Source organism: Plectrocnemia conspersa, unplaced genomic scaffold (genome assembly GCF_051122295.1).
Source record: "Plectrocnemia conspersa isolate PC_06_02 unplaced genomic scaffold, ASM5112229v1 ptg000012l, whole genome shotgun sequence".
NCBI classification, from domain to species: Eukaryota; Metazoa; Arthropoda; class Insecta; order Trichoptera; family Polycentropodidae; genus Plectrocnemia; species Plectrocnemia conspersa.
This window is the reverse complement of record NW_028277176.1, coordinates 8,118,177-8,134,467: the sequence shown is the minus strand read 5'-3', so window position 1 is coordinate 8,134,467 and position 16,291 is coordinate 8,118,177. Positions and strand designations below refer to the sequence as shown.

The 16,291-nt window shown below is 28.2% G+C and overlaps 1 protein-coding gene across 1 annotated transcript in view; it reads left to right on the top strand.

Annotated features, from left to right (window-relative positions):
- The first annotated feature begins 2,128 nt into the window (after positions 1-2,128).
- The window catches only part of LOC148228114 (uncharacterized), a 30,420-nt gene continuing 16,257 nt past the window's right edge, over positions 2,129-16,291 (top strand). The window contains exons 1-2 of the mRNA XM_088199106.1: positions 2,129-2,429; positions 11,082-11,454. Of these exons, the coding sequence (XP_088055232.1) occupies positions 11,210-11,454 (245 nt within the window). The 5' untranslated portion in view covers positions 2,129-2,429; positions 11,082-11,209. The remainder of the gene's footprint in view (positions 2,430-11,081; positions 11,455-16,291) is intronic.

Genomic DNA, 16,291 nt, shown 5'->3' with positions numbered 1-16,291 from the left:
AATCATTGTAAAAATAATTACTGGCTTCGATGCAACAACCGATTATAATAGTTGCATAATAACCTTATCAGCAAATATATTAAGAAATTAAGCGCCTCAGATAGCCCGGACATCTATCCTGTATAGCTGAAATGATGCCTGCAAAGCAGTTAACATTTAGTAAGCCAAAAAACACAGTACAAATAATCAATGCATATTAATACAACAACTTCAGTATTTACAAACTACTGATTTGTTAACATTATACATTATTTCAAGCTTTAAATGTTCAAAAAATCTATGTCTTAATAAAATATAACGTTCATTTTAAGAGTAAATTATTTAAATTTAAACATTAGTAATTCTTCTAAATAATACCAAAAATATTTTATATTAATTTTATAAAAGATATTGAAAGCCTCTGTATTGATATAAAAAAATCCACAAAAGTCGAATAGTATAAAATAAATTTTTAAAACATACTATGCAAAAATGCAGTAAAATAAATCAAAGCAATAAAACTAATGGAATCACTGATTTTTTTTATTTTAGTTTACTATAAATGAAATGTTATATATTAATCAATAAATAACAACAGAAATAATAATAAAAATATACGTAAAATTAACAAATGTTTATAAATTAACTGATAGTTAAAACAACACTTTTTTAACCTCAATAATATTGCTTAAAGACTTATTTTTAATAAGCTATATATTTGTATATGTGATTTATATTATATTAAGATTTATGCAAAAATCGATTTTTTTAGAAACAGGTTTTGGAATTCTATTATTTCTTTAAATCGAATAAAAAAACAATTAAAAAATATTTGATCTTATTTTAAAGTTTTTCATGTTATAAATGACTACAAATATTTATATAACAAAGAACAAAGATTAAAACCTTGTTTCGTATGCTAAAAATTTAATCGTAAAAACAGTTCTTAAACCTAATTTTTGCTAACAAACAAACACTTACCCCACATATTTCCTTCCCCGTCTCTAACAAAAGAGAGTGATGCCGGGAGAACATCATTAGCTCCGTACCAGGATATACACTGATGGGAAGGCATTGTGCTCAAGTAAGGGTCGCTAATGACCTGAGGAAGTAGGCGGGAGCACCAAGCCTCTTGGCAAAAAAATTATTAATTGCACTATGACACTAAAAATATAGGCTATAAATTAATGAATTAAAAAATTATTTTACAAATGAATGTATATATTATAAAAATATAAACAGAATCCATGGTAACGTTAGTCGTTAGTCGTTTTTTATAAATTTAAGGAGTATTCATACGTGATAAATAGAAAAATAACGACATTTTACTTACTTGGCAATACTAATGTTTTCTCTGGTGTATTATATTATATAACAATTTACTTGACCTTAGTCACAGCTTTGCTTAAAGTATGTGCTTTTAAATGCCTATGTCAATTTATTGTCCAACTAACTACGAGGTTTTTCACTTATTTGCTAAATGAGGAACCGGTGTTTAAATTCTTAGACAGCTCGTATGCCAATTGTGCTAAAAATGCATAACAATTAAAGCAATAAAAAATAATTGGACGGCCATTTTTTGTCATTGGTGAGTTCAATTAAAAATTAATGAATATTTAGCAGTCGATATCGCTTAACCTTAAAACATATAATTGAAATTATTAACACTAAAATTAAAGGACATAATGAAAATACCAATTTATTTGTCTTTATATTTTTAATTTCCAAAGATTTTCTTTGGCTAACAAACTGAGATTTTTATCAGTTATATAATAACATTCTTGATAAGGTTATTTGCATATATTATTGTAGTGATATTTTTGCTGTGCCTTAATAATTATATTCATTGAGATATACTATATAAATATTTTTTAATTTGATTAAAAAGATATCCCCTCGTCTAAGCGTTTAACGATGTGGAAGCTTAGCTTAGCCATTACACATTGTATGTTTCTCATATCCAAATAAAAAATATTTATAGATATTCTCATCAATGAGAGATCTCTCCTGTTCATCCACAAAACAATATTACGATATTTCCAAAACACCACATAAACTACTCGGATATGGACAGAGTTGAACGATCACGGCTAGAGGCCGTTTCACCTGGAGAGTCATCTTCTTATTGCCTCGGAACCGGCCCGTCCGAGTGCACCGTCTCATTTCGCAGACAGGTGTTGTACCAACAGCACGTCTAGACCTCTAGATCCGTTCTAGACACGCTCCGCGAACTTTTCCGCACGAACAATATCCAAAAGACAGGTGCAACACCATTGTGACCCCTGTGTTCCCCTCGGACTGACTATCTGTGACTATTGTTTTTTTCAAACATAGACAGACAATACACACTGTGATAATGAAATGATAGTTCAAGTGCATGTGATTTGTTTATAAGTGTGTATATGTGGTGATCAAAAACAAGAAATAAAGGAATCTAGCTGGTATCAAAGGTAATATTATGCATTTCTAAATTGTTTAAATATATGTATATATTGAGGATAAGCAAAGCTTTCAAGCATAACAAAATCATGCTTTACAAACTGCAATTAAAAATACACTTCCTTCTTTAAAATCATATGATCTTTATTTTATATGATATATTTGCATATTATAAATATTATTATCACTATGTTTTTATCAAATTTTCACTAAAAAAATACATAGAGTCCTATACCTTTCAGGTATTAAATATGCTTAACATAATAATAAATGGTATTTGTTCATTTTAAGGAATAAAATACATAAATATAAGTATTCCTGTTTATATATAATATATATACATACAAACAGAAATATTATATACATAGAAAAAAATTCATATAGCTTCATAGCTTTTATTATTATTTTAATATGAGTAAAACAGCATATAGGCTACTTTTAAATGTGTCATTTTATGGTGGTGGAAACTATATATAAGCTACATTTAAATGCGCATCTAGTAATTATATTTAACTTACTGCAAATAATACTATTTTACTACAATATTTGTTCGTTCGTTTTAATGTATTAATACATACATATAATAGGTCGATTAGGGCTTCTTTTAAATGCGCCACTTGCAGTCATTTTATGTAGCTTGACACTGTATATAGACTACATTTAAATGCGCCACTAAATAGAATCTAGTAATGCTATTTAATTTTTTGCTAATAAAATACCATTTATACTACTTTGTTTTTATTCATATACAATGTATTATTATCATATATAGATAATAGAGTATATAGGCTACTTTTAAATGCGCCATATTTTATTAATTTTATGTAGCTCAAAAATGTATATAAACTGTAATAAAATGTGCCACTAATAGAAACATAGTAATTAAATTTAATTTATTGCAAGTAAAATATCTTTAATGCTATTTTCCTTATATTAATATTACATATTATTTATTATATATAAATAGCTACTTTTAAATGCGCCATGTTGTAGTCATTTTATATAGCTTGAAACTGTATATAGACTACATTTAATACCTTAATACTACATTGCTTTTATAAATATAAATAATATAGCATATAAGCTACTTTTAAATGCGCCATATTTTAGTCTTTTTGGGTAACTTAAAAATGTATTAAACTGTGCCACTAATAAAATCATAGTTATTATATATTTAACTTAATGCAAATAAAATATTTTTAACGCTATTTTGCTTCTGTTAATATTTTATTTTATTATGTATTATTATATATAAATAATAAAGCATACAAGCTACTTTTAAATGCGCCATGTTGTAGTCATTTTATGTAGCTTTAACTGTATATAAACCACATTAGAATCTAATGATTCTATTAAAATTATTGCTAATAAAATATGTTTAATACTACTTTGCTTCTATTCATATACAATGTTATTTTTTGGCTTCTATGTATTATTATATATAAATAATAGAGCATATAGGCTACTTTTAAATGCGCCATATTTTAGTATTTTAGGTAGCATATAAATGTATGTAATATAATATAATGCAAATAAAATATTTTTAATTCTATTTTGCTTCAATTATTTTTATATATTTTTTGTTATGATTTTATAATAGAGCTACTTTTAAAAGAGCCATACTTTACTAAATTTTGGTAGCTTAAAATCATAGTTATTATATTTAACTACAATTAAATGCGCTATTAATGAAATCATTTTATATTCAACTTATTGTAATAAAAATAACTAAGAAACAATATACTATTACACACTTTTGGCAATATATTAAATTGATTATATCATCAGCTAATGAGCTTTAGGTACCTGTATTTGCCATATTTTCTATATATATATATACATATGTTTAAATATATGTACTATATTTATTTATCTAGAATGAGCTTTTTTATTATTAAGAACAGTATTCCAAATTCCATGTTAATTAATATAAATAATTATATTTATTCTTTTAATTGAAAAACTGCAAAAAATATTGCTGTCAGAAAAAGAGCAATTACAAAAATATTTTATATGTATCATGAAACGTGTCAGGATTTTATTTTTTATTTTTTATTTTCATAAAAATTTTGTACTAGCAAGCTCAAAATAAATCACTAGTTAGAGATATATTAATGAAAATCACGGAAAATATCAAACTCGACAAAAACTATTCATAAAGCTTTAATTTAAACAAAACTTAGTATTTTATGAAAATCCATATACATATGTATGTGCTAAATTATATAACAAAATATTCACATCTATTTTAAATACATACATATTGAAACTTCTCAGAAAAAATATATCTTTAACTAGAATAAAATTATGTAAAATAGCATCTCGATTGAGTAGTTAAGCATAAATGTAAAAAACATTATTTTAATATATACATATAAAAAAGAAAACTTAAAAATATGGGTTATGTAACTATTTAATAAATTTAGCACAAAACTGTTACTGCAATATTTTCTTCACATATTGTTACTACAATTGAAGTTGTAACGTATTCCTTTGTACAAGTTAAGCTTAAGTTACATTATGTTCAATAAACCAATGATTTAGCGCTCGTCACACGTTTAAACTGTAAAGCTAGAAACACATTAACCATAATTGAGTATTGTTACTTAACCCTTGTCGAATATAGCGGTACTGCATATTTCTTCTAACTATATGCTACCTACATGAAAACTACAATGAAGTATTGTAGACGATCCGTTATCAACTTCGTTAACGTCCACTCTCATTTTCTTCTTTAAAAATATAATACATAACACTTTTATATACCACAATAAAAAACTATGTACCCTTTAGATTAATACACACCACAAAACGATCCAATAATAAATATCGAGCCCGAAGCAATACTTCCATTATGTAATTGGCGGATAATAAATCTCACCTTGATTTCGTTACGGTTGCGGTCTAATCATTCTGAATGAATTATTTATTATCATTAAATATACACACACGCATTAAAGTATCAATATGAAAAAAATATTATAAAATTCCCCTTTTAGGCAATTTACGGTTTAACACATAACAGTTTTTTAATGTCTCAAAGAGTCCAGTTATGGTAGGAATTTTTAACTCGGAGGTCCCTGACCAGAGCTTAATAAAAATAAGTTGTTCGACTGGTATCATGCGGGCGCGGACCCAAGATTCTGAAATTTTTTGACTTGAGCTATTATTCAATGTCAGGATGATTTGTTACTTAATAAGGTAATAAACGATTGTTCAAATTTATATTATATGTATGTATCATTTGTATTTCTCTAATTATCTTACATATGTAAGATATAACTGTGACACAGACTGTAAGATATTTTACGATATTTGATTTAAAAAGACGTTGAATTAAATAGATAATTAACATAAATTATCTTCTATATTAGCTTACAATTTATTTTATAATCCCATAATCTATTTATTAAAAAGATACGAATTTGCTTTAAAACGATTGAATTAATTCATATTTGCAAAGATTTATTTGACTCTGGATTTATTTACCTCATGCTATGACAATCAATCTAATGAGTTCAAGTACCTTTATTTTTATTTTAAACATTTTACTAATAATTACCAAAAATCATTTGTACATATAAATTAAATCTAACTAATATTTTACATTATTATTTTTTTTATAATATAGTGGTTTGTTATAAAATCAATAGTTTATTAGTTTAATTTATTCTGCAAAATAATTATATAAATTGTTTTAATTATACTTCGATAAAACAATTTATTTTATTGCATTATAAACATACATATATATATTTCAATAATTAATTGCTTACTAATAAATATTTATTGCAGCTTATAAACGAATTAAATTAACTATATATTACAGGTGTCGATGGGCGTCGCCAATATAGTTCAATAGTCACAATTATTTTAACAATCAGATATTTATTACTGATTTCCACTATACTTTAACCAAAATCTGGGCCAAACTGTGTTTTTTTTTATCTCATCGATTTAAAAAAAGTCCAAACATTGTGCATACGCATTTATCATCATTATAGTAATTACATACGTATGCGAAACTCTCGGTTAATGTTCAAAATTGTATAGTATACAGGATATGCGATAGTATCTGAATAAATCGTGTAACACCTCCGACGATCTAAGAACCAGTTTAAGTTTATTGTAGTGCAGATATAAAAAAGCACGTATCTAGATAATTAGCAGCATTGGTTATTTGTTTAATGAGCTATTATTATAGTGATTTAGTTTAATTTTAAGAACAAGTTCAAGATCGATTCCATTCAATTGTACAGAGAATGTTGACCGCGGATGACCGAAGGCTTCTCAACGCTATTACTATGTTTATATTCATGTGAACATCACACGACAATTTCCTGTCGGTTTAAAAGTTAATTTATGTATAGTCAGCTATTATATAAAAATTATTGTTTTGACATAATCATTCTACGGTGTTAATATTTTTAACCGGTGTATTATCCGTTGATAAATCAGCTTCAAAATATGAATTAATCGAAAGTTTTTTGTATGTATATATTACTGCTTAAATTAGATACTAATTGAAAACAAACAAAAAGATTGTATAAATAAATTTAGAAAAGATAAGAAAAACACATAAAATATTAATATTAGATACAACTAATATTGCAATTTTTTTTTCTCCGGATAAATTTAATTTCTTAATTTTCAAATAAATGGTAAAATGAGATTGATTGATTGAAAAATACTGGAAAAAAAATATATTTTTTTCTTTCAGTAGATATTTACATATAAAAATGTGTAATATTTATATAGTAGCATAAAACATTTATGCTAGTAAGTTTATCTTATAATAAAAATACATAAAATTCGATTGCCTAATATTTGTTAAGTACCTAAAATTTATTGTGAAAATTTGGATTAAAACTGTATTTACAAAAAAAAATAACGGTTTCAAGTGTTTATTGAACTTTTTACTATAATTGTTGTATACTCAATTAACATGTACTTCACATGAGCTGGCATACTCGTATTTCGGTTCTGCTCGAATGAAATGGTATGCATAGGAGCAGTGCATTTAACGGGAAAAAACGACAGAGCCAATTTTCGCTCCTTTTAACACTTAAACGACCAAAAAGCTATCCGAGCGCATCAGATCGTAGCCTCAGATTTCAAAAACTTCAACAGAATTATTATATAAAATTACACCTGTTTTATACTAAGAATTAGGCAACAATTTTTCGGTCTGTTGTTGAAAGAATTTTATGCAATTCCAAATTATTTGTTTAAATTTATATCATAAATGAAAATGAGGCGTGAAAATAAATTTTAGTCCATCTACATTATTCGTATTAGAATTGTTTTCGTTTCTTTTGTGCCTTACAAGTATTTGTAACATATAAAGTAAACGAAAAATCAACATAATCTCACAAGTTTATGAATTAGGTCGGTGACAATTTTTGTGATATTTAACAGTATAACAATAGATAAAAAAAATCATGTACATATGAAAACTTGTTCATCCTCTGATATGTAGAATAAGGAGTGCTATTGAGTACCTTATCGAAAGTAAAATTCTGCACTGATCTAAAAAAATCTGCGCAGATAAGCATAAACTCTGATTCTTAGAAAAATAAATATCTTGAGCTCGAAAAAATAGTTGTAATATAGCGTAATTAAGGTTTGAAATCAGCACAATTGACAACGTCACCATTCTATAGAATGCGTGCTGTTTGCGTACCTGTTCAGTAAAAATATTCGGCACCAATTCTTGCATTTCTTTTAATTGAACCTAACGATTGTAGTGCACTTGTTCATAAATACTAATGGATACTGTTTAACTGACGTCCGCTCGGATACGCATAACTTATATTTTTGTCACACAAGGACACAATGACACAATGACTAAATTAGTTTTATGGCTTTTAGTTTTGACGCAATTATTATGCCAGCATTACACTCTCTGGAAGTTGGCCAATGTTGGCCAAGGACGGAGAATATAGTGTGTTACTTCGGTCGAGTTTGGTTCTGTCCGCTCTAAAATCTCTCGGAAGTTGTCCGAGGTTACCGAGAACGGGAGGTAAAGTGGGAGTGAGGTAATTCAGTCGACATGGCCAGCTTTGAGCGCTTCCGAACATTATCGGCATTATTTCCGAGTCAAAGGGACCGAAGTCGGAGCTGCTCTTTCGAGCGCGAGTGGTGAGATTCTTCCCATTTCGCTCTCTCGCGTGTTAAGTGACGAGAGTGAGAGATATTGTGTTTCGCAAACTGAGATAAAACGAGTAACTCGGTTCAATTTCAGTATGCGCGTAGGCGTCCTATGGTCAACACGCATGTCGAGCGCTGCATCTTGCTCACGTGGTCAAGTTATAATACCACATGCTTATCGGAGACTTCAACAGACTCTTATCTTTGAATATTTTAGAGCACCAAAAGGGATTATTTATATTTTTGATAGTATATTTTTCTAATAGATATCGTTATTATATTTGTTTTCATATAAAATTAAATAATTATTGGTACTTGATTTTATTAAAAAAAAACGTTTCGAATATCCTTATGTATTTTCCTAGGTCGGTTTATATAAATGTCACACCATAACGAATTCTTATTTAGAATGATGGCGACAAATTCAAGGATAGTCACAGATGTAGTGTTCGTATTCTGATGTATCATTTTTATGCCTTATGGCATTTTGTAAAAGCCGACAAAGATTTTGCGTAAATTGAATATTTACGACGGAAAAAATTGCACTGATATTGTATTGGTGAGTGCCCACACAAACTTTTATAATTATCAGTAGCGTAATTTTAATAATATGACAATTTAAAAATTGTGATTATTAGGCACATTTTACGATCGCGCGCAAATATGCCGGCTGTACGTGACAGAAGCCGCCGAATTTGAAATTTGCGACAGTGTGGTCGTTTACTCGAAGTCGTAGGTCTCGGTCGACTTTAGTTGTAACTTCGGTTCGGACAACTTCTAGAGAGTGTAGTGCAGGCAATTAATTAATATTACAGCGTTTTATACTAATCGTAAAAGTATAATAAGCGACAAATAAATAATTAAAGAGCATTGTTAAATTTATACAAAAAAAAAAATAATTGAAGTATTACGCCTTAAGCTGAAATTAAAATAAAAGCACATATTGCTGAATTAACAGAAACACTTTTCTTTAGTCTTAGATCTTATTTTTATATTATATTTAAAGTAAGACTTAATCCTTAATTTATTTTTATTTAAATCAAAAATATGTATATTTTTATAGTAAAATAACACAAATATATTAGTAAAAATAGTTCAAAAGCATTAGTATGTGTTACAAGGTTTTCTAAAAATCATATTGACTAAGTTGCTGCTTATAACAGCTAATCAAAACTAGGCTTTTTTATTTTTTTTCACATTTAAACTATCAATTATATTTTCGCTATTATTTTAATAATTTAGTAAATATGCTAATGAATAATAATAAACGTCTCATAATAAATAAATATTCCATGCTCTTATTTTTTAGCAAACACTTTGTTTTTAAAAAATCGCAACAGAAAAAATATGAGCTATTAAATCTGATAATCCTACTTGTATGTACATGACACTCTTATAAGTTTTAATCTCTCATTTAAATAAAATTCGTCACAACCTTAAGCTTATAACAACATAACTGTAAATAATGTTTAATTTTGTCATGAATTATTATATTTGCTGTAGCATAAATAGCATGTTCTTAAAAATAAAATAAAAACTATTAACACAAAAGTTCTTTATGAAACACCTTGAATCAAAACTAATTTTCGACGTATGTGTAACTAGCTCACAACAAAGATCTTATCAAAACAGATGTGACTATTCTACAACAAAATCCAAGCGATAGTTAAATGTTTATAGATCCGGCGGTTCTTTCGAAACGTTTGCGTGGGCAAAAAGGAAGTTGCACACACTCGAAAACCTATCCGAGTCGATCAGGTTGCGAAGTTCTTGGAACGAACAAGGAACCGTTATGTTTTTGGCTTGCAAAATTGCAGACTCACTTTGCAATTATGCGACCCCGGGCTACGGTATAAATTATTCATTTAATCCGCCATTACGCGAGTACAAAGCTCGAAGTAGTTCAATCACTCGCTGACATTGCAGTCTAGGAATGCGAGGTGCTATATAACCTTTTGCACTTGATACTGTGATTATATAAATGAGCCATGAATACACATAGACTACACGATTTAAATACAATATTATCTTTCTCCATTAAGGGGATGGTTTTATTAAATGTATGACTTAAAATCAATGCAGTTCTGCTTAAAGCAAGTCGAATTGAAGATAGGGTTGAACTCTTAAGATTCATGTGACTGCTTAGCTGGACTAGATCAAAAGATTGATGTGAAAGCTGCTGTTATTTCGTGCTTTTAAAGCTCATTTCTATAAAGAATAAAAAATATTATAATTTATTTAAAACCGTTTTTTTATTTCATCTCATGTCTAACAAGCTTTCAATGTATCATAAATATATTACCGCATCATATTACTTTATTACTTAAAATTGATAATATGTATACATATACTGTTCAGTCATATTAATTTACCGTTAATGCTGTAATACATTGAAATTATTTTATTACACAGATCAATTTAATAAAATATTTACGCTTGCTATGAATGTGATATAATGTAATAACATAATAATGTATTTCTATTTCTAAAATATTTTTTTTAATTATTTACAGGTCACCAGTCTATACAATCAACGCATGACCATAAAACGCTTAATCCAAATAGATAAACACAAGTGATTCATGATCATGTGATCGAAAATTTAGCAATAACGATCGATCATAAAGAGCAAAAAATCAAAATGAATGAGAGTCGAGAAAGAATCAGACGCGAGAGAGAACGCGAAAGGAACACATATACATCTCCTCGCTTGGCTTTGAGGAGAGTTCTTATCTTGTCTGAAGGAAGGCAATTCAGAGAAGCTGCTGCTCTGCTTCAGAGATTAGGACCTTCGGTACTTCAAGGTGTAGCGTCTGAGCTACCCATAGATCTATTGGCTGAGTCTTTGCCACATTCTGCGCACCTCCTGGAAACATTATTCAATAGGTAAAATATAAATTATATTATTTTATTTATCAATTTATCAGCCATATTGGACGCATAGTGTGTGTTTGAAGTATTGTCAACGCATTTTGTCAAGTTCAAATATTTTTTTATTTAAAAAAATAGATTGCAGTGAAATATATAAAATATTAAAATGTTATATCCATACAAATGATTTTTAAGAGGACCTTTAAAATGTTAAATTGATCAGAAATACAAACATTTAAACCTGCAATTAGCAGGTTTTAATGTTTTTATTTTAATCTATAGTGTTCTTTGTTCTGATGAGGATTCTAAATTTCAATATTTTTTTGAGCTTTAAGTTCTTGATTGCCTCGCCTAACTGTTTTTTTATACGGTATTTCCGATTGAGGAAAAAATCATTTCCCATTGATGATCAACGCCCGAGTCGTGAGTCGAATTGATTTAATGCTCTTTCGTAATGCAACACCAGAGTTGACGAGTTGCTTTAAAAATTACGAATTCCTCTGCGGAACAAGTACCGAAATTGAATGTAAAAAAGTTAAAATCACGCGGATGTTCAAAAGGCCACCGGATCATCCATGGCCCAGAAAAAAATATATCATAAACACATATAACAAAAAAATACATCCACACGACGGATTTGCGCAATTTTACGCCTTAGTGTTGTGTTAAAAACCTAATTTATAAAGTCTTATCTTATAGACCTTGACGTGCTTAAGTCCTCGAAATGCTCGCCCATCACTCAACATAATATGTTATTGTATACATACAAATATATTTTACGTACTTGAACCTTTAAAAATATTTCTTTTGAATTCTAGGTCAAGTGTTCGTACTTAATATTAAACTTTTAACTGGTCATTCTGGTCGAATTGACCACATTCCGTAAAAGCTCGACTTAAAATTCAACACAAAAGTTCATTAAAATAATTTTCGATTATATTCTGCAAATTAATAAAATTATTTGCACAACTAACACAATATTTAATTAACCACTTGAATCTTAAGAAGTTCAAGTTTAACAATTTAATTAAAAATATATATGAATTATATCAATACTAAGTATATTGTCGGCTTATTAAAAAGAGTGAAATATGATATTAACATTCAAAGAGAAGCAATATATTTATGTTTCACTTCAAATCACATTTAAGTATACTTGAGTTCAAGATGTTAAATTGTACATCAATTTGTATATTAAAAAAAAAATCTAACTGTATAGAAATAATATAATTGATTTGTCTGACATAAAGTCCGTTATTTACTTGAGGCTCCTCGAGCATTACTGATTGAAATCCATTTATCAATGAGTACCTAAAGACACCTATTACAGCGTCTAAAACTATGCAAAATTGATGGTGATCCGACGTTTTTGCCCATCGACCCTGTAATTTATTATCTGAAACGAAAATCCGCAAATTTGCCATTCTAACATTCGCAGTTTTAATTGCAGCTCCGTTATTCGAATACAGTTAAATAATGAACTTCGAACTTAGATTTTTAACCGTTGGACCGTCAAAAATTAAAAGGTTACTGTTATATGTATTCCAATTAGCACTGTAATATGAAAATATTGTATTAAGCGACACATATTCAGATTCAACCGTTACTTTAATATATATAATAACTGAATTATATTAAAATTGTGTGAATGTGTTGTGTATTGTATCTCGTATCGTAATATAATCTTTCTTATATTTGCTTCACTGACACGCAAACTGTAATAACAACAATTAAATAAATCGATTATTTCTATACAATCCTGTGAAAAAATAACTGTTCTATGACTTATTTTATTACAAGTTAATATGCACAAATTAAAATGTGTGTTTTTACTAAATCTAATTAGCTTCTACAAAGCATTTATAATGCATATTTTAAAGATCCTATTATTATAGAATCGATTTTTTCAATATCTAAAAAACATGTTCAATAATTTTACAAATAAATTATGTGGCGAAAATCTTGTTGTTGTACTTATAATATTAACATATAAATGATTCTTATGCATATGATATAATTTATACCGTAGATTTGACCCAATATTTGTAGCATTCTACGTATTGAAAAATATATCAAATATAATCTTATTTCGAGTAACGGTCCGCCTACCAATAAAATAGTATATTAATTGATCGTTCATTTACCGTTTCAACAAATATTTAATCCAGCGGCTTTGTTTAATATGCTCTTGGCTCACTTAATAAATCATCAGATTCAATATCACAGATTATATTTATCTAACTGCAGCTCATGGAATTACATGTCGGTTAAATTAAATTTTCAACAGAGATTATCCCAGTTGGGCTACCGATGCTATATTTTATATTTAATATTTAGATAAAATCGGTAGATACAATTCACTCTCGGGTATTAGAGTCGTAATGAAAGTATGTAAAAAAATATTTATTACCTGCGGAAATTAACCATTATATTCCGTGATGGGAATTTTACGGTCAATGTTATGCCTTAATGTCCACGTAAGCCGTTTCTACGTAATACATGAGTTGTGCAATTTAAGGTTTAGATTTATAACATTAGTCATTTTATTACCCAATTGCAAAAGACCATGAGTCAGATATTCTATTCGAAATCTATAGATGAATAATTTTTCATTATGTATTTAGTTGTATTTACTTACTTTAAAATTTAACAAATCGAATTGAATTATTATTTTATGGCAGCATCTTCATATCAAATTCACAAAAAATATCTGTAAAAGCTGCAAAAACTAACAGTTAAATCTAAAATTTTGTAAAAAATGGTACTAATAGTTTGCTATTTTGCCATAAAAAAATGTACGATACTTCAAGATCTACAGAAATATTGGAATCATTGGCAATGACATTTTTAAAGAACACGATTTTATTTAAATGATAAAAAAACATATTTTCTGTTCTTAAATGTTTTAAGTAGGTGTAAAAATTTGCTGTAAATAAAAACTAGTGGCACATGTAAAAGTAGCCTGATAAGAAAGCAATTGCATTTAATAGCATTAAAATCAGTATATAAAAAAATCGGCTTTAACTACTTTTTATTATTTTTTAATTTAGTACAACATTGTTTTGATAACAACTAATTTAACTGGCAATATTTATTAATAATAATCATTGTTACTGATTGCTTTTAATCGAGTTCTTTTAAATAAGCAATTCCTAAATTTTCAATATTAGACTTATATTTTATTTTATATACGAATTGTGATAAAAATCATTTTCTGTTAAACTTTTATTTTTCCACGCGTTTTTTTGGGACATGAAGTTTATAAGTGCATCCGTAGGCTAAAGGCGCCTTAAAAGTGGTTCGCTCTAGTTCTGAACCAATAGATCCGAAGAGAGAAGCGGCTGCTTCTGCGATCTTCGCTTATCTGTCCTTTCAGTTGAAGTTGGAGCGCTCTTTAAAATATGATGCCTTGAATTCCGATATGGATGTTCAAATGTAGTGTCAGAAAAATCTATGATAGGTGGTCCTTGGATGAACTGTCTGAGGTGAAGTTCTCAGACATGGTGCACTAAAGGAATACATGATAGTGTTTATTTTTCGCCCCTTTATCGGTGTAGCTACCAATTACAGAAGGGTGGCGAGTTTTTTTAATGCGCCGATAGCTGCTAAGACAGGTCAGAAACGGTCGCTTTAATGATAAACCTGAATGCACGATTTATCTCTTCTTAAAAACATTTTCTTAAACGGTTAAAACGCTTTTGCACAAGTCCAACCAGCTTTTTTATGATTAATAGTATGTTAATAATATTATTAATAGAAGTTAATCTCTCAAATTTTCAATTGTTGAACGCGACAAAACCTTGTCCTTTTTAAGTGAAATAAAAAAGATAAAGATAAGAAAAAAAAAATCAATGGATTTGCTGCTATTTTAAGTACATTTATCCGAAGATCTGATACTATTAATATGTGGTTTTTAGCATCTAAAGCAGTTTGGCATTTTTTGCAATTGTTCCTCTTGTTAGTATCACTGACTGTATCTAAATTACCAGTCATATTTTGTGTTTTACATCCAAAAATCGATTACGCGTTTTGTTGTGCCCTGTGATTTATTTATTTAAAAATGACTCGAAAATGAATTTATATTCAAAATTGAATGAAATGCAATGAACTATTGAAAATGTTATTAAATGTCGTTAAATACAAACTAAGCGTTTATGAATGCAAACGTTTTCAAGAGGGCTGTGAAAGTGTCTAATATGACAAGAAAGATGGATGGCTTTATATAGCAACCAAGAATGAGCATATAAATGAATAATGACAATATGTTTTGTTGTCGTTAAATCACCATTAAAAAAAATCCTGTATGATTCATGTGAAGCAATTTTAACAAACCTGTTCTAGAACCGTTCATTTTTTAACAAAAATAGCTAAACAATAGTTGAATGAAATCGATAGCACACCATACGTGCTTAAATGCTTAATATCAGTTGATAAATTATAAGTGTATGGTTATGACATCGAAAAGAGTTCAATGAATGCGCCTTAAAAGAGTCAAGGTCAAAAAAAGCACAGCAAGTTCGATCAAAAGTCAAGGTTCTCTTAGCTGTTTTCTTGGATTATAATGGTATATATCCAATACGACTTCTTAAAAGGTCATATGATCAATAAGAAGTATTACTTATTATAATAAAACGGTTAGTTATTTGCAAAAAAAAACCTCCAAAGTCCAAGATTTTTAAAATTAAACACAGACAAATAAAAACCGCTTATCAGAAACCAGCGTTTTCTATTTGATTTTTTTATGTTGTCACTGGTTGTCATCTACAATAGCTTATATTTAAAGTAAGTTTTATTCTTAAACATAAATATTAGTTAACATAAAATGCCGATTTGTCTAAATTTATGCCAGAAT